This window comes from Cavia porcellus, unplaced genomic scaffold (genome assembly GCF_034190915.1).
Source record: "Cavia porcellus strain 051 isolate PalLab524CR breed Dunkin Hartley unplaced genomic scaffold, mCavPor4.1 scaffold_15, whole genome shotgun sequence".
In the NCBI taxonomy this organism is placed as follows: Eukaryota; Metazoa; Chordata; class Mammalia; order Rodentia; family Caviidae; genus Cavia; species Cavia porcellus.
The window spans coordinates 23397414-23423560 of record NW_026947498.1 but is presented as its reverse complement, the minus strand read 5'-3'; the positions used below and the strand labels follow the sequence as shown (position 1 = coordinate 23423560).

Below are 26147 nucleotides of genomic sequence, written 5' to 3'. Positions count from 1 at the left end.
TGTTACAAGAAAGTCACAGTCTTATGGAACAGCAGTTATCATGCAAGTAGACAAAATACTGTGTGAGAATTGCTTTAACCAATAGCTTACTTGTTGCTATCAAAATACAAGACAGTACCAAGGGAATCATGGAAGACTCCCTAGAGTTAAGTGACTCTTTTGTATAGTTTTGAGACAGAGCACAGAGGGCAAATTCCAATGTCAGAAATATCAGGAGACATTCCAGAAAAAGATAGCATATCAAAAGTCATTAAAAATAGTAGAAAGATGCAAGTATATTTATGGTTGGAGCGTGGAATGAGAAATGAAGGTAAAGATATGACTTAAAAAGTAGATTCAAGTCGTTGGGAAGGACTGTAGACATGAGAGAATGTTTAGATATTACAATAAAGATAAACTAGGGGCCATAAAAACTTCAAGTACGGAGTTTTTAAATTTTATTTATATGTTAGAAAGACTTTTCTGGAGGACCTGTGTGTGGAGGATGTATCAGAAGATAAGCACTTGATTGGAAAGATATAACAATGCTTCATGCATGAAAACATGAGGCTCCAAGAAGTCAGGGTACCATCAAAATTGATAAGAAGATATGAACATGAAATTACTTCCAGAGTTGGTCTTTAGGACTTGATTACTTATTGAATTTGTACAACAGGGATATATGAGAAGTAAAGAGAGAAATGACTTTCTACTTGGGTAACTGCCTGGATGCTGTATCATTAAGGAGTGACTGGGAAAAAAAGAGAGAAAATTTTCTGAAGAAAATAAATGCTTTGAGTATGCCAGGGTAATGTTTCCTAGGGGTATTAAAGAAGTTAGATAACACATAGATTAGGTTAAATACATGGGTTGAGGCTGACATAATTGATTTGGGAACAGTAATATTAAAAAAAAGTTAAGACCAACTCTATAACCCTATTTTATAGGAAGATCCTATTTTATATAAAGTACTTAATTAGGTACTTAACACAGAACTAGAAAATACAGCATGTACAGTTCTTCTTTATTAACATTAGGTTATTCAATTGAAACATATTTACACTTGAACACAAACAGCAACATAATTATTAAAAGTATTTACTAAATCAAAAGTGACAATGTATTATCTATATTTTCTACGTGTAATATAGTAAAGACATAAACAAAAATAATTACTAAAGCTAATATGGATCAGGGTAAAATACTTCCAACAGTAACACACTTTCCTAATAAATACAAGAGCAAGTGTTTAGTTTTGAGCAAGCTGATTCAAAACAAATATCCCTCATTATCATTCAATTAATAATTTACAGAAAATCAATTCAGAAAAATGAGAAAAAAGTATCTATTTCTCTCAGATTTCATCGTGGTTTTGTAAAATAAAGTCAAATAAAGCATACGTTATACATGGCAAAGTCTTACATTGTAAGTTTGTCTAATAGAGGTAAGTGAAATATTAACATACTTTTAAAAATAAATATACATTTTATTTATAATTAATATGAAAATCTAAAATGCAAACTTTTATGTACAATCATGCAGATTAAAACATTTTAACTTCGGGTCATATTTACAAATATCTTTGTTATTCCAGCTGATTGTATACTACAAAAGAAGTTTAAAGTGGAATGCATCTGTAGATATACAGTCGAGAATATGTGTTCAGTGACTTTACTCTGTGATAGTTATCTTCTGTACCATGTCGGGCAGATTTTCAGACTCCAGATCTTCTTTGCCATTATCTGAATTTCCTGATGATATATAACAACCAGAGTCCCTTGGGCAGTTGTCTAACTGTGACTTCTTTAAGTTTATGTCTGGGCTTAATTCATTTTCTTCTTCTTCCATAACTGTAAGTGGAAAAAAAAAAAGACAGGGATGAGAAAAACCAAGAAAAGTTTTATTCATGTATTCACTCACTTTCAAGCATTACCCTATTTCAACTGTTCCAACCTCAACTTCATTACAATGAAAACATTTACAATTAAAAGACTACATATATGATATATATATGTCTGTATCTATATCTATGAGATATTCACTTTCAAGTATTCAATCTATTATTCTCTCAAAAGATGAAATTTGCCCTTCATTGTTCATTTGCATAAGCAAAAATCAATGTAGACTCTCATTTTACATTAATAATAGGTTGCCGGAGAAAGCAGATTGTACCCACTGATGCTTTGTCCAAATACTCCTTAATGTATCGTTCGAAAGGAAGTAATTTATATTTCAAATGTGCAATCAAAGTCATAGTGAATTTTGTGAACATTCCACAATTATAATGTAGATTAATGAATAAGCAATGACCATGGGCCACAAGGTATAGAAGGACTTCAACTCGACAGAATTTAACTAATAAAATTTTAAAGATCTGGACTTTTGGCATTAGAGACTAAAACAAAATTTCAACTGAACCTACCTTCTAAATATTTAGTCTTCCATATCTATGTAATTCTGTATAGTAATTGGTTATGTTTAGATTGACAATTCATGTTATTACAACAGTTTTTATAGACAAAAAGCATTACCTTTTAGAAGCAAATATTTAACATTAGAACTTAATAAAAATGTTTCTAAGAACCTAAGTGTGTGGTTTCACAAGATTCTTCCAGTATGAGATTTGTTGTTTTTTTTTTTTTTTGGGGGGGGGGTCTTTTTCATTTTTATCAGTACCAGGGATCGAACTCATGACTGCCTGCTTGCAAGGCAGACGCTTATGCCGCTGAGCTAAATCCCCAGCCCCTCCAGTATGAGATTTGACTTTGCAATGTCAGAGATCTTTGCCTGCCCTCTTACCCACTGTTGATGAGTATTTCTATGTGTTACGAGGCAAGCTTCTTAGACAAAAATGGATCTCAGGTACTGTCTCTTTTTCCGTCTAATCTCAGAGCTTCCTCACTTCCACCATTTGAAAAGTACCACATTAGGAGACCCAAACACTTGCACTGATAAGATGGGGACAAAACTCTGCCTCAGAAGCTTCTTTTTATTCCATTTGTTTTGTCTGGTTTGAGAAGTAAATCCAAACTTCAAAATCCACTGAAGGAGGAAATCGCAAAAGTTTCTTTAGTCAACTATTCTAATGCTAATCCACTTTATCTTATTTATATATCTCCTACTTTTTAAAAGCATTTTTCTAGGTTCCAGATATCTTTCCAACGTTAGTTAAGGGCCCACTGTGTCACCAATTTTTATGGACCCCTATTACACATGAGAATTGAGCCCTGGTGACCTAAGCTCTGCATGCTTGGATGTAATGAATTTGCTTGATGCATCAGGAGCGTAATAGTGGTGCACACTCATGGGAGCATTGAAAAACTGTCACTTAAAGCATTTTCTTATTCTGTGGTTTACATGAAGAATACTGGAAGAAAAGGGCTGAAAGAAAATGATAAAAATTGCTTCCCTGTCTACACATCTTCAAAATGAAACATAACTGTTCTTTTAACCTTTTTCTCAAGCCTCTTATTTGTAACACTGAAACCATATTTATGTCATTTTTCTGAATCTTTTCCACATTTGCCATAATTTTATTCAATTTTGAATTCAAATATCAGGTACTTATGTCTTGTTTCAATAGTTTTGGGAGACTTAATTTCAAAATTCGCTTGTTTTGATTCTTATTTTTTAGATTTTTTTCTCATGAAATGTTTTATTAGTCATGACCATCTTTAACTTTGGGAGGGAACGTACTCAGTATTCACTACTAGTCTTTATGAAAAGCAGTCACTCTATATTGTTTCTAAGTCCTTCTTTGAGGAAAAGGCAATACTACAAGGAGACCTAATTGTCTAAGAAATTGCTTCTTCTGCTTCTGCTCTTCTGTCTTATTGACACTGAAATGAAATGAGCCAGTTTTGTGTTCCATTATCAAAGTCTTTCTGGAAAAGACTGAGGAATTAGCACTTTGATATGCACACTAGCGCTGATAACGGGATTTGAAGTGTGACCCTCCGGTACTGATGGTTATGGGGATTAGGCCACACTTCCCTACATTTATTTTGAGCCTCTTACTCCAGTGCAGAGTTAAAAGAATTGAGACACTTCCCTTCAGGTCAACATCCTCAGCAAGAGTAGACATCATGAAATCTTTTTGCTCCCAAAATACTGTTCTATTTAGGTTGATTAGTAATTTTCAGGACCTTCTTAAAATGGAAAACTTAAGCTTAAACACCTCCAATTTTGAAAACTATTGTCTTCTGTCAAAAATAAGCACTCAGTTTGTTACTTCATATTTAGAAACTTGTAGAGCCACCTAGAAGCATGGCAAAGTAAACAAATAATGAATGAAAATCTGACTTTACTGGAGCTTGTGTCTTTGTTTAATATTATCAATAAAACACACTTGTTTTTATTTCCACCTGAGAAATGCTGTATCACATTTGTAAATTCTAGGAATTGGTTTGTTTTAAATGCAGGTTATTTATTGTAGAACCCTTTCATGTGCAGTCTTTATGGTAAGAGGAAATAGTTCCTCAGTATGAAAGTTATGCAGCATAGTAATTTACAGAACAGTGGTAATTTGCTAAATGATTTCCTACTAAAATGAAAACATGACTAGTCCTCCTCAAGGGCTTCCCACCAGGCTTACAATAATTTCAGGCAGGTGATCAGCATGAACCCTTTATTGTAACTATAAAAAGAAAATTCGGTCATTATGTTTTATTGTGAAAATGAAAGCTATGTAGCATACAACCTTGGTATTTGGATGGTCAAGATCTTTTCTCATTTCTTTTCACTCTGACACTCATAACAGGTGTTGACACATATCTAGGTTTTGTGCTATTTTTATTTTTTTTTGTCATCCATGGAGGGATAAATTCACACTAATGTATTTACATTTTCTTTCTAAGTGTTGTCCCTTCGTGTGTCCATAAAGCAGAGTAAGACTAACTGACTTACACAGAAATTAAAACTACAAAGCTATCAGTTTTGTGTAATGATCCACTCATCTGAGCTAACAAACAAGTGATACACTGGAATTAGAAACAGTGTCCCTTCGAAATTTCAGACTTCTTGGAGGATATATGAGTGAATTTTTTATGCTAAAATGTTGTGATAATACATAAACTGTTGCGTATTATACTATTACAATATTACTATATTATTAATATAGTAGTATTACTATATTAATAATATTATAGTAATTTATTAATAGTAATATTACTATATCGTTACTATTATTATTGTATAATAATATATACACATACATATATGATTTATGAAATGAAAATATCTGAATTTTAGATTTTTCTCTATATTTCATAGATTATTTATAATGTTTTATTTTTTAAATGTTAAAAAATTACAATAGTAGTTTTTGATATAGCTTTTATCTTGCAAATATCTCAAAGTCTATATAGTTTCAAAAATAGTGTATTAAAGAATGAGTAATAATTATGGATCTATCTCTCGGTGAGTGCTGCCAGTTCATAGTAGGCATACTAGAAATTCTAGAGAGCAGTACACTTCTGTACTCTGTATAATGAAAGATCATGTTAAGAAAAAAAATAGGAAATATTTTATTATGAGGTATTAGTTTCAATATTAAACCATTTTATTTCCTGTTAAATTGTTATGAAATTATATAAAGCCCATGGGTCAACATTTTAAGATAGTTATCAATGTTCAAAAAAGAGATCTAGTGATTAAAACAGAAGACAGCTAGTATAATTATTCATAAAATAATTATATTAGAGTTTTGACATTTAATTAAGTGTGGGCAAGTTCAATTATACTAAAAGTGAAGAAAGCTTTATAGAAATAACAAGATTTTTATTCTGGGAAGAAGGTCTCATTCTCGAAGGAAAGGAATTTTCCTTATATTCATACATTAGAAATGTAAAGTTTCAAAATAGATGGAAATTACTCATTTTTACTTGACCTTCACAAGTTTTATACTCAGTTTTCCAGAATGTGCCTTTACTGTCTTGTTTGCATTAGGTGTCAAGCATCTGTTTCTTTGGATCAAATACTGTAAAATACTGGAATTTAGAGGGTATAGAAAAATTCCTGAACAAAAATGGTGTTCAAATAAACAAAAATTGAAGAGCATCAGAGAGAACTTTGTTGAAATTGAAATGATGATACATCTCGACTCTGAATAATTGCCTTGTTTTTCTCTGAACCAAGTGCCAGTCCCAAAGAGAAAAACCAGGGATCTGTATCGCAGGATGCTCATGAACCTCAGCCTCATGTGTTGGCTTATTTGAATTACTCAAACTTCGTTCAAGAAGGAAAAGTAGGCAGTAATAACATGGCTCTCAGTTACTTTTAACTTCATCTTAAACGTGTTCTTAAGTTACCTGAACAGTTTAATCTGTTAATTATACAGAACATTTGATGCTTGTTTCAGTGAAATCTAAACCTTCTTTTAGACAAATAACTAAAATAAGAAGCAGAAATCCATTCATGGAGAAACAGTGGTGGCTGTTCTGAAGACATGAGCTTAATAGTGAATTGAAAGAGCTTCTGTATTTGTACAACTCTCTCAGCTTTATGTCACAGCCTATCCTTTAATGGTGTGTACGTTCCCTAGTCTTCCTACAGGCACAGTAGCCTCTACTTCTATGGTGCTGGTTACTTCAGTAGGAGCAGAAGCACAACCTCTCAAGATCACAATACCTCAACAGCCAGTATGGACAACACCAGTAGGCTTGATTGCAAGGAAGGCCTTGTCCCAGGAAGAGCCAGCCCTCAAATGAACTCTTGTTCTATTGGACTGATTTTTTTTATAATAATCAAGTAAGATTAAAAATTTTGATTACACATTGTCTAATGAGGGGTCAAGAGAAATCTATTTTGTATTCCTGATAGGTTCACTTGAAAAAAATGGTGTTCCATAATGTGTCAATTTTGCAAAAATGGCTATTTTAAATTAAAGATACTTTAAAAATGGCAGATACAAGATCACTCTGATCTTATTTTTTTGGTTTTTAAATGCAAAAGATGAAAATTCATGTGAAAGATATCTTCCCTAGGCCAGAAGAAAAGTATCATTTCTATTAAGGGCATTTGAGATCAAAGAAAGACTTCTGTACAAACTGCATTAGACCAACTCTGATCTACATAGCCACATTCCTAGCCAATTAACTCTTGTATCGCAGGCTCATTTGCCTTGTCATATGTTTACAGTTTTCTAGTTTTGTCTAATTCGGTAGATGTTTGATTTTAATCGAGTGTTTGGTTCTTAATGTCCTTATGGATTTAGGTTTGTAAAAAAATAACTTTTTAAGCTTTTAACCAGCTGATATCTATACTAATTTAATTCTTGGACCTAAACATTAAAAAAAAAATCTAAGATAGTAAAGGTAAAATTTCACTTCTCCACATTGGTATAGTGAAATTTTAATCTCCTTTCATCATTTCTAAGATTATTATTTTTTGAAAAGATAAGATTATCTTTTATATCATTTATCTGTTATTCCCATTTACCACATAATGGTTTTTAGACATAGTTTCATGTCAATGTTTACACAGCCCTTTATCATTCTCTTAATATTTTCAAATTATTATTTATAGATATCTTAATTTATTTAATGTACTAATTATTAGTAGAAATTGACCTTTGTTGTTTTGAGCTAAAACCTACAACCTTTAAAGCTATTTTTTAAATGTTGAATTTAGAAGGAAAAATTCACAGAATTTTCTGAAATTTCCGATATATAACATTATTCAGGGTTGAATTTTGAGTTGTTCTACAGTATTTCTCTCAAAAATGCATACTTTTTAATACTTTTACATATGCATATGCATTGTTAGCATACACATAAACTAAATCTTGACAGCCCGGAGCAAGGAATAGCCGCATTCCTATTCCAAGAAATTGCACCTGTGAGGTGGATTGTAGGTGACTTTGATTTTTAACATTCGAGGAAAAGTCTTGCTTACTATTTGTAAACCTCATGCTTGCTCAATCAGTATTTATTTATTCTATAAGCATTTATTAACTATCCACTGAAAGCCAGTTTCACAACTGGAAGCTTTGAGAAAAATCACATCGTAATAAAGGATTTGGTTCATTCGGTTAGGATAATCATTTCAATATCATGCATAGGACACAATCAAAGTGGATGTTCTATAGATACAGGTCTTGCAAAGTCCTTAGGTAACTCAGGTGAAAAATCGTGAACCTTTTTCTCTAGAAAATATTTTCTGTTAAAGAGTAAAAATTGCTTACATTTCACTTTGTTTGTATTATACTGAACATGGTCTCTGTTATAAACAGAATAGAGACCACAGCCAAAAATAAATCTAATCTAAGAAATTAAATAAAACCAAACAGATATAACTATAAATAGATCTTAAATCTTATTTGTAAATACGCACAAGTAGAACATCTGCCTTTTCTCTACGTGGATGGCTATCTTATTTTTTTTCTTAAAAGCTAAACATTTCTTCAGTTCAAATTCAAATCATATGGCAAGTGCAGTAGAAACCCCAGCTACCCAGGTCAGGGGCTGGGACCCGGCTAGCCTGGCTCTCCATTAGGCCAATTGCTGGACTGCTGTTTGGCCTATCCATAAAATTCTCCCTTGCTGACGGCTCATCATTCAGCACCAGACTGTGCCCAACGCTTGCCCTGCCTGCCACAACTGGGGATGGTTGAGCAATGCAGGGCCACTACCCACAACTTGTGCCAGCGACCTGGCTCACAATCTACTCTGTCCTCGTCTTCCTCATTTAACCCTGCAATCAGAGTTTGCAGGTACCTGATATACATTGTAACAGATTTCTGTAAAGTTTGCTTACTTCCTTGCTATTTTCTTCATTTGAAATTTAATTTTCTCTGTACGTCAGGAAAATTATTTCCATTGCGCATTTTCCCCAAAGACAATAGTACACACTCTGGTTGGCACAATTTTAAGATACATTAAAATGCTTCTAAATGTGGAAAGTGACAACTGCACAATAGATGGGAAATATATACAATAAACAGCAGTTAGCCATTTTATTATCCTAAGAAAGCACTTTTCAGAAAGGCAAACAAGCTTCAAGGTTTGTGTTTATGCAAACACACAAGCGCATGAGCATACATTCTTTATTCACATCTTCGTTTGCTGGAAATATTTACTCCCAAAGTAAGCAAATGACTTTTAAAGTCAGATAACAAATATAGAAACCCTAATATGCACAAAATAAACAGATTTGTATCTTGTTTTTTCTTATTCAAAAGCTGGCTCTCACTCAATTTTTATTCCATCTAAATTTATCTAGATTCCCAATTGAGGGAGCCAATGCCCTAATTTTGCTCAGTTCTATTACAAGAGGAGCAAATTCTGCATCTTGCTTCTTGTCTTGCTGGGATTGCAGAACCCCAAAGTCATTATCCCCTTCAGCAGTAATCCTGTGATCAGTTCTAACACTGCTTCCTAGCCCTTCTGTCAGTTTGGTGGGGAAGGATCTACCTCCTGCCAAGCAGTGACCTAAAAAGTTAATCCAGCTTTACCCACTCAAGGTCAAAGTGGGGACAATGCTGGCTATCTCAGGCTAAGAAAACAGAAACCTTCTTGTTGTAAATATTACACCTCCTGTTTTTTCCCCCTGTCCTATCATCTGTCCTCTAACTTTCTCGAGCTGCACTGAAGATTCACATAAAACTTGGTCTTTCCTGCATAATCTCCAAATTTTGACTGTATTCCTTAAGACATATCCCCAGTTGACTCAACTTTTATTTGAATGATTAGCAAAGCAAAAACTTTCCAAGTCCTTAACTTAAAAATAATTAAAACTTAAGCTAATAATTTATTGAAATCCTTCAAATTAGCATTACTCAATGATTAAATTAAAAATTCACATAAAATCCTGTCCATCTTGCATACTCCATGCTTTTTAAAAAATAAAGCCTATTTTTAACCTGTGACTCTGATGTACTTTAGTTTTTTTTTTTTTTAAATAATGTCACAGCTTTATACAACCATATATTCAAGGTATTTATCATTCAAAGAACCTGAAGGTTATGTGTTTAATCTTTAGCATGGTTGTAGAGGATGTGATTCACAGAATTTAGGACAGATAAAAAGACGCATGCAGCAGCATGTTAAAAAATCATCAGAATTCACTATCTTATCAACAAATGGAAGTCATTCTTCTTTATTCCTTGAACAAAGCAGTTTCATATAAGATAAATAGCTTTCAGTCACAATAGCCTAACATCCAATATATATCTTTCTGACATGTATATTTTAATACTACTAGATCATATTATTAAAATGGGAAAACCTCAGGGTTGTGAACTGCCAAATAACACCAGTTGAATCTGCATTTTTCTATCTTTCATGTGTGAGAATCTGGCTGTGCATGTGCATGTTTATATATGACTGTTATTCAGTATCAGCTCCTCTTGATCTTCATATATAAGTTTCTAAAGTTCTATAGAAGAAAGTAATTTCTGATACTTGTCCTCTCTACAATAGCAAACACTGCAGTCAGATCATGCTTAAAAAATAATACGTTTTGTTTTCAGAGACCAGGGTAGAGTGGAACGTATTTCAGATGAGCTTAAGACACCAGTTTCCAGGAGCATGATTTTAAGCCACATAGCTATTTGGACTCTATTTTTCCCATTTTGCAAAGGAAGAACTTGGGTAAGATGTGCTTTGTTGTTGTTATTGTTAGCTTTTGCTATTATTGTTGTTTTTAATTACACCCACCCTTCAATTTGGGATCCCATGTAAATAATCATATTTTGGTCAATACAGAAAAATGATGTGAGAAGTAAGAATACAGAAGTGGGGTAAATGTAACTTCTGGCCTTGCACCCATCTTCCTTTGGGGGGTGGGTACCTACTGCGTACTGACGGTTGCATTACTTAAGTGCAGCTGGCTGGCTCCCAAAATATTCTCTTCATAAGTCTGTTGTGTGGCGGGCAGCTAGAGAAGCCTCTCAACTTTCTGGGAGCTCTGCTGTTGCCAGTTTTACTTTTAAACATTGACTTCTGCCTTCTGAAATGTAACACTGAGCTGAAGCTTTTGGGAAAACTGAAGGAGCAGAAGATTTCCATCTCTAAATATTCACTGTTTTTATGTTTTGCAGTTTGCTTATGTGGAAGACAGAACTTTGCGTTTATAGCAGTCTACATTTGATTAAAATCCCATCTAAAGTTTTATAGAGGGAAGTAATTTCTGGGATTTGTCCTTTATATAATAGCAATTTTTTAGCTAATTGACAATATCAATTTATTTAGCTGATTGACTTCTTTAAAATTCATTTCTGCATTGTTTCCTCATCTGTAAATTGGACAAAATACCTAAATTTATGCTACTGCTGAAGAAAAATAACTTTTTGCAAGGGTTTAATAATAGTCTTCTCTGTCCTTATACTGCATAATCAAATTACTTTGGACAGTACTGGCAGTGAAACTGAACATGATCAATAGAAGAAATCTACAGAATCACCTTTGTAGCCAAATGTTTAGTGAAGTGTGAGGTGTTGAACTGACAAGATGAAAGAGAAACTGTTATTTACCTAAAAGATATCACCACTATCAACTTACAAAGGTCAGTTTTTGAGTGGCTGCTACTATTGAGGAAATCAGCTACTTTAGGTAAACTCAGAAACGTTAGATTTTCTCTACCTTTGTGAATCTATTATCTCCTTATATGCATCACCAAGTCACCAAAATTACAAAGAAAGAGCGTAAGAACCTAGGTCCAATGATGATTTCTACTTCTGTTCAGTTAGTAGTACATGTACGTGTACATCCTTGGAAAATGGATGAAAAGCTATGGAAACACAAGATACCAAGTACAAATAAAGCAAGTTTCTAAAAAAGTAAATGAATTTTTACTATATAAAAAGCAAATGTATAGAAAACATGTGCTGTGTCCAAATTTTGTCAGATTTATGACAGAGGGTATAGGATAGCCCACAAAGGAAGTCAGGAGGTCTAGATATAAATACAAGTTTCCTTCTCACTCTCCATCTGGGCTGTTAGTTTGCAGTCTTAGAAAGTATAGCACAGCTTTTTTAAACACTGGGTTGGAATCTTAACTCTACAATTCATTAGGAGTTTGAGCTTAGACAAGTTATTTATCTCAATTTCTCATTTTAAAAGTGGAGATTGTAATATCTACTTAAGAGATCTATGAAGAACACTAATAAAAAAAATGAATATAAAGACCTTGCCTAAAGTTTTATTCAGAACACACATTCCAATAAATGAACTAGTTAATAATTACTACTAATATCAATTTTGAAAGAGAAGTCTGGTTTTAATGATCTAACTTCTTTCTCATCTTTAAATTTAGACTCACCACACTCGTTACCCATTTTCCTTCCTAAAATGCTCTGAATAAATTGGAACACTCCAAGCTCAGGATTTGCGGGCTTGAAGAGGTTTAGTAGGAAGTGAGTCCTGAATGACTAGTTATAAAAATAAAAGCTATTCTATCCTTGCAATCCTAGTTGGCATAGCTAGCACTCTGCCATAAGTGAATTTATAAGTATTATTCCGTCTCCCGTTTATACTTCAAATACAGAAAATCATCTTAGATAATAAAAGTGAGTGCTGAATATTTTTGCAAGCTGTTATAACATTTTGAAAGAGTACAATAAATACATGCAAAATGTGGCTGTATGGTAATGAAATGAATTTTCCTGTGTGGCGCAAAGGCTCATTAGGTTCCTGACATGCCCTGTGTTGTTCCACAGAAGCCATGTGTGACATTTCTCACTAATGGCTCATGCTGTCACTAAATATTTGTCTCTGACTCCTTCAGTCTTTGGGAATGCAGGCATTCACTTGCATATAAATTAAGAGTTCTTCAAAATAAAAATGAGGGACCCAGAAAAGCCCTTTTATTTTTGAGTCCAATCAGGAAAAAAATCTCTTTCTCCAATTATAGATTTGATCAGAGTCATTGCTTCCAAGGTTACATGCAAATTCTTACTTTATGGAAATAATACTTTATGTGATTCTCAGTAAATAAAACTGGGGCTTTGGTTTTAATCATTTCACTATTTACTTTAAGCCATGATTATCAACCAGGGAAAAAAGTAGATGTGTACACTTACTTTCTTCATCAAGGAAGCTTTCAGCCGCTGATAGTAACCTCATTCTGTCTTCTGGGTTTGCAATGTTTAATTCAATGAGATGACTCTCTTTTATATCCTTTAAATCTTCTAGAGTCTCGTACCCATTAAGCAAAAGTGTTGAGGTGTATTCCTATGGGAAGAAAAAAATATGTTAATGCAATGTAAAGTAGTAAGATTCAAATATTTTATTTTTAGTTCTCATTGGGTTTAAACAAAGTATATAGAAACCAGAGATGCCAATATAACTTTCGTTTGACTTTATTTGACTTGTACTAGCTTTCCACACATGAACTCTAGGGCGTATAAAACAGTGTGTTGCATAATTCTCACTTTCTGGAAGATGAAACATAAGAAGACATAATTACCTTACTCTGTACAATGTTAAATCATGAGTTAATTTAATAGCTGTATCATACATCCCATTTGACATAATTTCAGTTCTCAACTTTTTAAACAGACAGAAGTTGCATTTCTTAAGTCTATCAATGATGCCTATAAGAGTATTTTGTATTACTATTTCTGAATTACGTATCTTCTTATTTATCCATCACAAAAATATACACCTTCACTAACTTCTTAGAGTTGGTTAAAAATGAATTTAAAACAGACACAATTCTATATACAGAGTGGGTTTAACAGTTTGATTGAGACACATTAGGTAAAACTGTCACAAACTACTTAATTAAAATTTTTATTAAACGTAAAAACAGTGAGTTGGAAAGCATTGTTTCCTTTTTCAGCATGTATATTTTGTTCATCATTTTCATTAATATATTAATGTAAAATTTGTAGATTTTTAATTTAGTCTTATCTGTATGTCATTTGTACAGTACCAGGATGAAAATTCAAAGAAATTAAATACTTTTTCAAATTTCTCAAAAAATCCTCCCATTTCACTTGATCATAGTTTCAATGTTTTTATTGTAGTTACTAAAACAATATGAGAAAGTCTAAAAGTTTTGAGTAATCCAGAAGACCTCATTATCAATCCTATTTTAGCAATAAAAAGTATGGGCAGTTCTTTTGGAAAAAAAAAAGTAAATTTGATAAGAGTCCTAACTTAGAATTGGAACACAGAATATGAAAATTTATATTCTGACAAACCCATCTGACAATTGGTTGTTGAATAAGTCATGTATTCTCTTAGATACTGACTTTTCTGTAAATGACAGAACAAGTATAGAAACAGGATTCAAAAGTATACTTCCTCTGGGATACGCTAATAATAATGTTGGACTGCTTAGATAGTATATGTACAGACAAGAAAGGTAAATAGGTAGTTCAAAAAATCAGTAAGGAAAACTTTAGCGACCACCCCAGAGGGAGAATCACCAGTGACTCCTGCAATCCACACCATGTGGGAACTTAGGGCTCTGGGAAACCAAGCAAGCAGCTTGCCTCCCTGCTAAGCGCTAGTGAGCCTACCATTGAAGGGTTGAGAGTCAAACATCTCACCCCTCTTCCACCCTCCATTAGCTAATGGGAGCCAGAGATCTGAGCATCTCTTGGGAGGTTGACCACATGCAATATAGAAATAAGGGGGATTTCCTTCTACCATCTCTTTGAAGGCAAATATTTTTACCACTGTTTTGCTTCATTCTGATTAATGGTATTTCTCTATTCAACATTCTGTTTTGATAAGTTCTATAATGTTCTGTATCTCACTTTATTTTGCTATACCTGATTTAAAGAACAACTATTGTGAAAATAACGAGATACATTGTGGTAACGATTACTGTTATCCCGGTAACCTGCTGTGAAGTTCTGTACCAACTTCACTACACTGTCTACACTGGCTTTGTCCCATCTAGTTCTGTTGTATTTTAATACCTTCAAAATAATTTAAAAAAAACTTTTATAAAGAAGCTTTAATTGGCTATTGCCTTTATGCGTCCTGTTTATCAAAATATGTAAGTTAATTTTAGAAGTGGGTTACAAAAATGTAAATCGAGTAAGATTAGGTATAATGTATGCACACCTTTTTAAAAGGTAGATATTTCGTACAAATTTTACTCATGTAATATGAAAAAATAAACTATACAGTACAGTCTTCTGAACATAGTTATTAAAAGGCTTAATAATCACTGTTTAAATGATCCTATTTAGTTATCTTCTCTGAACCTTGATTTTGATTTCTGCTGTCATTTTTCATTTCACTCTTCTGGCCTCTTACTTTTACTCTGTATTCTCTTTCTCAGTTAGACATTTTTCCCTGTTCTTTTATTCTCCTAGATATTTTTCATTTTTCACTACACTTTCTCAACATTAATCCTTACTGTCACTGCTAAGTACCATTAGCATTTAGTCTAAGATGTTATATCAAGAGCTGTCCTTGCATAATAAAAGTAATAAAAGAGAAATAAGAGCTGTTCTAGGAAAACAGATTTTTCTTTGCTGTAAGTCTTATATTTTTAAACAACATTGTGCAAACACTGATCAGCTCTCATCAATTACTTCATTCATATGCCATGAAAAACAGGTCAAGGAGCGGCTAACCTGAAGGTGAATCTTCTCTAAGAACTCCTGAAGAGTCTTAGGTTTTTCCCTCTCACCCCTTCGGTGTGCCTTTATCTTCTTAGGGGCTGCTTCCTCTTCTGAGATGACATCAACATAAATAAACTTGAAGTTTCCTACTTTATTGTTCAACATTCCCGTCCATATTCCCATTGGCGTTTTGCAGATGATGTCTATGATGTCTCCTTTCTAAGGGCAAAGATATCCACAAATACAAATTAGAGTTAAAGCAGTATAGGCCTATGAAGATTGGTAGAAACAATGATTGAAATTTAGAGTAATGAATACATTATGATAACCAGGCTCAAAAATATCAATAATAGATCTGAGAGTCAGAAGTAGTGGCACACACTTGGAATCCTAGCACTCAGTAGGCTAAAACAGGAAGATGGCAATTTCAAGACCAGCCTGGGCTACAAAGTGAGTTCAACTGCATAGCAAAATCATGTCACAAAAAAAAAAAAAAAAAAAAAAACCACATTGAGTTTACTTGTTAAGGAAAATATTTTCCAGTAATAATAAAGAAAACTTAAAAATGCTTGAAGAAAATCTTATACACATACACTAGCACTCTTCTGTTTTTATTATATCAGTGTAACATACTTGCAGAGCATAGTATAATGTACAGAACAATTTTGAATGCACTAAGTCATTCTATATTAACAATGTACCTCTTAGAAACATATATGAAGTATCACTTTATTATTTGAAATATTTCTGAAAACTGCAAGAGATAGTGAATGACTTTTCAAGAGTTTGCAGCAAGTTGATGACAACTCAAGCTCAAGTTTTCTGAACTTAAAAATGATGTTCCTTTTACTGATATTATGAAAGCAGCATTATTGTTATTTTTGGAAGGGCTTTTCTGCAGGAAAACAGCAAGAAACAGAATTCTGTGGCTCTGTGATTCTAGCTCATCAGATAGAATTCATTTTCAGTATACAATAAATCCCTCTAATGTAGTTCATATATACAAAAGAATAAAATTATGTAGGACTCATCAAATATGTGCACACTTAATTATGATACTTAGTGTCTTTTCTTATCAAAAATATGTAATGTTTAGAATGAACTCCATAAAAAGTTTGCACTTAAGTATGACTAAAACAACAGTATTTTGTTTATTTTCGTCTTAGACTGTATTTGACTACATGCCAGCAGTTATTGGCAAAATTAGAAACTCCCCTGAGAGTGCTTCTTGTTACAGAAAACAGAATACTATGCAAATAAGGGTCTACATGTAAGAGTATGCTAGTTATGCCTTTGAGTCTTGGATTTCTCTGCCTCAGAGAGGATGATACTGATTCTAATAGTTATGCCACATTTTATTAACACTGCATTAAATGTACTAATAAAATATATATTTTCCTGCTGACTTGTGAATGTATCATTGGTACAAAACACAAATTTTATTTGTAATTTAACAATTTGATGTGGTTCAATGATGTAATTATTTCTGATTTATGATCATCTGCCTGTCTAGACCTCCGATCTGTTAAGTCTCAGTTTTCCTGCCTTTTAACTACAGGAAATTAAATCATAGGGCAGATGCTACCACTAAGCTGAGGAGGAAATCCCCCAAAAGATCCAGAAAATTACCAGGTCTGACCACTTTTTCTGAATCCTTCCTATTTTCCTTAAAACTTGCAAACTTGTAACTTACACTGCTTAACTTGTAAATGTACCTATTTCTGAAAACTCACAGGTCACCCAAGCAAAGACTCAATTTTACTTCAGATAAAAATACTGCTAGAAACAATGTTTCAGTTGTCAGTGGTAACTATGGAATCCTTGGAGGTTGTGTACTAGCTCCACAGAAATCAGCCCAGGGAGCGCCTGAAGTGGAACACTGAATTATATTATGGAGAAGTACAGTCATCCCCAAGACTTGAATTTAAGCTTCCAAGTCTTTTCAGATGCTAAAGAACTAGCTGTGGAGAACAATGTCTTTTCTCTTTTCTCTGAGTTTGCTCTGATTTGTCATATAGAAGGGAATAAGTAAACTGAGTGCCTTACATATGAAATAACATCAATATTTCATATCATAATCATTAGTTAACAATGAATTAGTGTTAATGATATAGAAAATATATAATTTGTGTGTTTTTTTCACTTAGAATGCTTTGTCACACTAAAAGGCATGATTTAACATCTATAAAATACTTCAGCATGAAGCCTTCTTCTATTTGTACTGTTGTAATCGGCACTGTGTCTTTATAGTGTTCAGGGTAACCAAAAGATGGATTTCAAACTTGATTGTGTTACTTGATTGTGTCAGAAGAAACTCTACAAATGATACATTAAATTAGCTGATTTTGAGTTAATTAAAAGGGATATTAGCTGGGTGAATCTAACTTAATCATGTGAGGTCCTTTTCACAATAGACACTGAAGCATGTATCATCTTTTTTCTTGATAGTCTTTTGTTTTCTTGATAGTCTTGCAAAAATTGGCTGCCATGTTATTAGAGAGCTCCATGACTGGTGGACTCCAAAGGACTAAGAATGGCCTCTGCTTTATACCCAGCAAGAAGCCCAGGGCATGATTTGCACAACTACACTGGACTATATTCTGCCAACAGTCAAGTGAACTTAAAGGAGGTTACTGCCCTATAGATGAGAGAGATCACAGACTAGGTAACAACTTCATTTCAGCCATCTGAGTCCTTAAGGAGAGAACCCAGCAGAGCCATACCCTGATTTATGTTCTAAAAACCATGAATTTGGGTCAATTCATTACATAACAATCAAAATGAATACAGCAGATAAAGCCAAGAAGAATAAATCCAAGATAGGATATCATTGGGAAAAAGATATGTGGTTAATTAGGGCAATCAACTTGAAAAGAATTAAGAGTTGTCCAGCCAACTATGACTCCAAGTACATTGCTTCTCTGTGCTGCTGCCTGTATTCTATCTTATTTCTTTTTCTGTAACTCCATTCTTTCTTTCTAGAAACTATCAAGTTGATTTAGGTAGCTCCAACAACATAGGAGATTTTAAAATTTTCTTTTGTTTTCTGTCTCTGTCTCTCTGTCTCTATCTCTATGACTCTCTGACTCTCTCTCTCTGTCTCTCTCTCTGTCTCTCTCTCTGTCTCTCTCTCTGTCTCTCTCTCTCTCTCTGTCTCTCTCTCTCTCTCTCTCTCTCTCTCTCTCTCTGTCTCTCTCTCTCTCTCTCTCTCTCTCTCTCTCTCTCTCTCTGAATCAGGGTCTCATTATGCACTTCAGGCTGGCCTGAGCAAACTTTGTAGTCCAGGCTGGTCTTGAACCTGCAACAACCCTCCTGCCTTAGTCTCCTGAGGGCTGAGATTATAGGAATGCACCAATCATACCAGGCATGAGATTTTAAGTTTTCAGAAAAAGTACACAATTCCCTTTGCTCATCTAGCAACAACTTCTGCTAATAGGCTGAGGAAACTGATCTCTGATACTACCTGTGTTCTATTAAAAATGCTGCTACTATAACCGGAATTCCCCCCTTCAACCGTTGGGAAGAACACACAAACATCTTTCCCATTTCTTTACTTCCGAAACAGATCATAAACCAGCATTTGACAGACTATTCCTAAATCAGATGTACTATTGGCTTACCTTGATTTTCAGGGAGTCGGTATCATAGGGACTTGGTGTGAAATCTGTGTGTACTCTGGCCCGACCACAGAATGGTCCTGTGTAGGGGCTGTCATCATCCAGTCGAAAACTGTCCCGGTTACTTGTGCCATCTGAACAACTTGTTATACCACCTGAAGAAAGCAGAGGTTAATGGTCACTATCGAAGTCTCTGACCCTCTGAACATGGTCCAGACACTGAAAGACCAGATTCCGATCTTGTTTTGCCATTCAAGTGTACTCTGTTGGTGAGCTCTGTCCACTGGGCTACTTGAAACCTTAAATATAAATCATGACAGAAATCGATAGCAAGAGTTTGGTCTTTGTATGAGCACTATTGATCACAGACGGTTAAAGTATAAGCTCTCTAAAAATACTTCAATTGTTGCAAAAGTTCCCAACCTCTCAGTTCCTTGGCATGGCCATTTTGAGGCAAGGTCTTTGCACATAAAAAGTGATGCATTGGCTTGTACTGTGCATGTGAAGGAAGGAGGAATTGTGTAGGAAGAGCTGAACCCCACCACCAAGTAGATTGAAACTGGGCTTTTAAAAATTATCACATTAAAACAAATAAAAAAATACTGCTCCAAATCCTTGTGTTCTGATTTCCTTTCTGATTTTGAAGCTCAGAAAGAAAAGTGAGTGAATTTCTCTTGCTACTTGCCCAAATGCAGGCAAGAATAGTTCTCAGGGGATATTCTTCTCTTCTTTTCTCACCAATCTTTCCCCACAAGCTGGCCTTTTAGTGCTCTGGTTAAGAAAGGAACAGCTTAAGGTACACTACCAGTCATTATGATAGTAAGGTAAAGATGCTTTGAGAAGCTCCAAATTTTATGCAAACTTGGATAAAGGAAAAATAGTTGTGTCTAATCACAGAAATTGAGTTGTACAAGGTAATATGTTAAGTGGGAGACTATCACCTCCTGCCCGCCCCTCCATGATGAATCCAGTCCTGTAGTTTTATGCTGCATTCTAGTAAATACGATTTTCCCCATGATAGGAATCACTATTTAGAATTTTAAAACTTCTATCTGAAATGAATACTTAGGAAATCTGAATGTTACATATATAAAAATACATCCTTCAAAAATGTCTGCGTTAGATTGTTTTTACATTAACTGTTCTGTACCCAATAGGAAACTAGCAGCAAAAGTCATTTGAAACATCTGATCTTTTTTTTTTTAAATCTCAAATAAAAAATGTAATTATCCAACACAACTATTTGGGGACATAATCCCAAGAACTTTGCTGACTAGAGCACAAAAAAATTATTAATGCATAATTGAAATATATATTACTAGAATAATAGTATTTCCATGTAGATTCAATGCATCTATCATGAATCTACCATGTAGATTGAATATATTTCACCGTTTTTCCTCAAACTACTGGAACCTATTACTAATTTTATATACAAGCCTAGAGAGGAAAGTTTGTTGTTTTATAATTAATTTCACCCAGACCTCACAGCTAGGACTGTGCCCTTTATTCATCGGCCTTACTTGATGAGCTCTGCCCACTGTAGAGACTATCCATGGAGTCGCTGGCTTTGAGCGTGACCTTCTCTGTGTGGGTCCCAATCACGGGGTCACTGTTCCCACATGGCAGAGCAAACTCTCCGTCTTCCCCATCCTTTAGAGAAACATATCAGGGGTTAAGTGTAGAGAGTACATTTCCATGGAAATGTGTGCATTGATTTAACAAACAAGATATATTTTAGCAATAAAATACTTAGGAATACATCAGCATAAAATATGAGTGTCATTAATCTTTATTTCAATTTCTAGTGAAACAGTTTAGAGTATACTTGGAAAAATTCCTTAGATGAGACATTTCTTACTGTGGAATTTGACTGAATTTATGAAGGCTTATTTTTGCAAATTAGGGTGAATATCTTATCAAGGCTATTTAATCTGAAAGGTTAGATTTATTGACATCTGTGCTTATCTGTTGAAGCGCCTTTCCTTTTTCAGATTCTCCTTTTCCATGTTCTCATTCTCATCTATTCATCGCCATTACTAATCTTTTGAGATCAGATACTACAGGTTTAAACTCTGCACAGTTGTTTCATGTCAGTTCTTTGCACCCTACCAGATCACTAGATACGAATAAAACATGCACACTTTGCAATTCTAAAGCAAAGCTTATCTAAGGAGCTTTACAAATCTCATACCGTGCTTGCCACCTAGTCAAGTGAAAAGCAAATCTTGCATAAAATTAAAAAAGACAGACAATTTCAAAACAAATTGCATTTTCTTGAAAACATCTCAAATGTTTTCCATATTTAGATAGTTTGAACAAAGACTGCAAATTTAATATTCATCAAAATGTAATTCAATATGCTCATTTTGAGCTTTTCTAAGCTTTGGAAAGACTTCAGAATATACATATAATGTGCATTTACTTTGATTCTAATTATTCTTTTATTTATTCATTCAGTAATTTAATTCAGCTTCACAGAACATCCCTTAGGTATTTAACACTGTTCTAGGAACTGGGAAGTTCGTGGTAAACAATGAAATAAGGTAACTTAGCTGTTGCTCTGATGGGGTTCATTCTAGTGTATTAGGCAATTTACATGCATATGCTGTATATGCACATGCATTTAGATGTTTGGGGAGGTGGGTAAAAACAACCAAGGCACTTTCAGAGAATTACAAGTGCCATGATGGAAATAAAACTGGATAATATGAGAGAATAAGTACGAGGAATAGGGTAAAATGAAGGATGATTGATTTGAATGGATTCATCTCCAAAGATCTCTACTATAAGTTAATATGTGCTTTGAGTTGCTGACCTCAATGATAAGAAGATAAGACTTATGTAAAACATTAGAGATGGTTCTCTGAGCAAAAGAAACAGTCAGAACAAAATGCCTGAACTCACCAATTCTTTGAATTGTTCAGACCAATGTTAAGAGAAAAAGGAGAATATTAGCATATGAATTCAGAAAAATAGAGCGAGTTAATAAACAGCTTTGTAAGCTCTGTGAGGTGACCATGGAAATATGCCATTTAGTTTTCTTGCTGTAAGAAACTGCATTATTGGCTTAATTGTACCTGGTGAGATGGACATCAACATCAACCTTGGGAGTGAATAACAAGTGCTTGATTTGAATATGGTTCATTTCCTCAAAAAATGATGTTGGAGTTTAATAACCATTGGGAGATATCAAGAGAGGGAAACAGTGTTTTAAGATGGGTTCTGACAAGCAATTAGAATTAGATAAAAGCATCAGGATAAAACCTCTGTAACTGAATTCTGGTGGCTTTTTTAGAAGAGGGAGACAAGAAATGCATATATGTGTATGTTTGCTCTTTCTCATTATGTGATATCCTGAGCCATGTTGGTATTCTGCCACCAAGAAAGCCATTGCCAGATGTGATGCTTTGATACTGAGCCGAAACTGTGAGCCAAAATAAATCACTTTTCTTCGCAACTTATCCAGTTTATGATATTGTGTTCTTAACCTAAGAAAATGGACTGATCCATTGACAGTTCCAGTTATCTCACATTTTGTACCACCACAGTCTTTTTTACTGAAGCAATGTTCTTTCCTAGTGATTGAGAAGGTGCAAGCATTCTGAGTTCACTTGGTGAGACTGAAGCTCCTCTAATGGAAAACTTTGGTTCACAGTTTTGCCATCAATCTGCCAGTTTTCTTAGAACTGGACTGAAGTCTGAAATTCTTCCTACTGAACCTCCTTCCTTCCTTCCTTCTCTCCTTTTACAGGTGTCAGATTTACATTGTAGTGCAAAGATTTCCCGTCCATATTTTTCTTCCTCTTCTTTGTCCTTTACAGACATTTTTCCAATAAATTTTTAGTGTTTCTCTTCCCTTCTTAAGTTCTGCTTCTCCAGAGTCCCAATTAAAAATACTGTAGAAAGAATGTATTTTGAGGATAATGTGAAATTTTAACTAGGGACATGATGTAGTGTGATTTCCCTTTTTCATAGATCTTCTAGCTTTCATGTGGAGAATGGGTTTTTCTGGGCACAGAGTGGAAAAAGGGAGGCATTTAAGAAGGTATGGCAATCCAGTCAAGGGTAGTTAATTATGCAGCGTAAAATAGAAACAGTTTTCATGGAGACTAAAATCAAGATGATATGCTTATTAATGAATGTGAAAAATGACAGTTGGATAGAAATAATCTCTAGCTTTATCTCTCTCTCTCTCTCTCTCTCTCTCTCTCTCTCTCTCTCTTTCTCCCTGTCATTCTTGTTCTCTCATTTCTTGTATCTAGACTTAAGAAAATGTTATCTGTTGCCATTGGGAATACTAAATAAAAACTGACTATTCTTGTAGGAGTGTAGAGAATCAGTACTTTAGTTTGGAGTATATTAGGTTTCAGTGATCTATTGGACATCTAAATAAGGTTATTCATTACAAATATAGGTTCATTATATACAAATATAACACATAAGTAAAGAGGATATAGATAATTATAGATGAGATATATATGTCAACAAAATATAATTATTCCATAAACAAATGCATATATTTATAATCCATACATTTATAACCATATTCATGGTGATTTGATTTTAAACTAGGGTGCTGAGGTAATACTATAAGGAAAGAGCAGTCTCTTAAATGAATGAAACTGGGACATATCATAGCCACATAGAAAATACTGCAGTTGGATTTCTCTTACATATCATATAGAAAAATTAATTTAAAACAGATGATACACCAAAATTTAACCTTTATGACTTTATGATAAATAATGGTTTCTTAGGCAGTGTGCCACAAAGTAAAAGTTACAGAATTTATAAAAGGTAAACTGATTACAGCAAAATTATAATACTTGTGCTGCAAAGAATATTAACAAGAAAATAAAAGTGAAATTCACAGAAAGATGGGTAAGCTTTACCAAGGCAGACATCCAATAAAATATTTATTTAGAGTATATCACATTTACCTTCTACAAAAAAGAAAAAAAAAGACTATATAATATTTAAACCTGACCACTAAAAAGATAAACCAATTTAAAAATGGGTAAGAGGTTTAAACATTTCTTCAAAAAAGACAAAGCTATGTACAAACACATGGGCACATTCTCAGCATCATTTGTCATAAAAAAATCTATGTAAAAACCACAGTGAGAGTCCACTTCACCTCTATTAAAATGTTAGCATTTTAAAAAGGAACAAAAGTTGGCAGGGATGTGGAGAAATCAGAATGCTTCATACCTTGCTTCATACCTTTCTAGAATGCAAAAATGATGCAGATAACTAGCTTCTCAAAATATTAAATATATAGATATCACATGCCCAAGAGAAAAACAACATATTTCCACATAAAAAATCAAACAGAAATGTTTGCAGCAGCATATTTATGACAGTCTAAAACTAGGCCAACCACAAACATCTATGTAATGTTACAAGAACATCCATGTTGTTTAGGAAATAGAATATTATTTGCAATAAAAAGACATAGTGCTCTTTTCTAGAGCAAACATTGCACACGATTCTTCATATGCTAGATACATGAGCTTTCCAATTATTCACCCTTTTTATTAAAATGATAATAAACTAGGTATGGCTGTGAATGCGGCAATCCCAGCACTGTAGAAGACTGAGGTAGGAGGTTCAGGTGTGAGCCTAATGTGTGCAAGTTAACACTCCAGTGAAATCCTATACCCAAATTTTTAAAAAAGTGATGGCAATAATATTTTCTCTTTTTTTTTCTATGAAAGAAGACAATTTGTTTGAAGATGAGGAGGGAGGAATAGAGAGATGGCAGGCAGCTACCCCAGATGAGTAGGAGAATTGTAGAGTAAATAACTCCAGTGCTAATATTTTCTTCCCCCCAATTTTTGGGCACAATGACTGAGAGAGAAATATATGGTTAAGTTTTGCTTCATAAAGCACCAAATACATGTACTCACATTCAGAAGAAAAAGCTATTTAATATTTTTAGAGAAAAAATGTAATAGAAAAACATAAATGATTGTCAATGTGCTCCTACCTTTTCCTCAGAAAGGGCTTTGATGTACTTTTTCCCCACTTTCTTCTTCATTGTCCATGAGATGCCTCTCATCTTTTTACTCAGACTTCCTCCATTATTTGAAGCTTTGTTTTGTTCTCCATTTTCATTTATGGGTTCCCCTTCATGCACCTGGTTTAGAAATTTTTATGAAAGACAAAATAATAAAATTGTTAAAAATCACAATGTTTTGAAAACATTTTTAAGTACTGGAGTTTGTGCACTTCCTAAACACGCTGTGTTGCAGCCTTTAAAATTTCAAACAATCTGGACAAAATACATAGTTTTAAGATCAGCCATGCTGGCTACTTCGTTACCTGGTTAGCTCAGAGAGTCACACTTACGGCATTTTCTTTGTAGTTCTGAGGTTTGAACCCATAACATTGTACATGCTAACCAAGAGATATCCAACTGCGCTATTTTCCATACCCTCTATCTGAAACTATTTTTGAGCAATTGGGCTATTATTAAAAACACTTTTTATGAAGAAGCATTTTAATCTTTCTGATATTTCAGATGAGAAAATAGAAGTAAATGCCCCATATAACAGGTGAATACGTTTACATAGATTGGTGATATTTTATTGGAAGTCTTAGGAAGGTTATAACATCTACCTGCATGGAATGGGTGCTAAGGTGGCCTCTTAATTCCAGAGAAATTGACATGGTCACGGTAACTTTTAGGAAATTTTGAAGTTTGTTGAAATAATTGAAAATTTGCAGTTTTTTCTCCTTGTCAAGTAAGAATATATGCATGTTAACCACATTTGCCATATTATCTGGTTCCATCCATTAGTACAGCTATTTATAGAATTCCTGTGCTCTATTTAGTAATTCTCTTATTTGAACTGGGTTCTGCCTGGTGCTTATCAAAGGTGGTCTAAGGGATATAACTGCAGGTATGTTTGAGTGTGTAGGATGGAAATCCATATTACTGAACTTTTGTTGGATCATTGATCGGCACTGTCTGCAATCTCATTGTATGAATGTTCACTTTACATGCTTTAATTTTATAAATT

The 26147-nt window shown here is 33.9% G+C and overlaps 1 protein-coding gene across 4 annotated transcripts in view; it reads right to left on the bottom strand.

Annotated features, from left to right (window-relative positions):
- Window positions 1–984: 984 nt before the first annotated feature.
- Samsn1 (SAM domain, SH3 domain and nuclear localization signals 1) overlaps window positions 985–26147 on the bottom strand; it is a 129938-nt gene continuing 104775 nt past the window's right edge. For all 4 annotated transcript variants that reach the window (XM_063224731.1, XM_023564908.2, XM_005003429.3 and 1 more), the window contains 6 exons: window positions 25112–25261; window positions 20643–20772; window positions 19123–19274; window positions 15515–15721; window positions 12998–13148; window positions 985–1829 (listed from right to left, as the gene is read on the bottom strand). In XM_063224731.1, the coding sequence (XP_063080801.1) occupies window positions 1651–1829; window positions 12998–13148; window positions 15515–15721; window positions 19123–19274; window positions 20643–20772; window positions 25112–25261 (969 nt within the window). In that variant the 3' untranslated portion in view covers window positions 985–1650. The remainder of the gene's footprint in view (window positions 1830–12997; window positions 13149–15514; window positions 15722–19122; window positions 19275–20642; window positions 20773–25111; window positions 25262–26147) is intronic.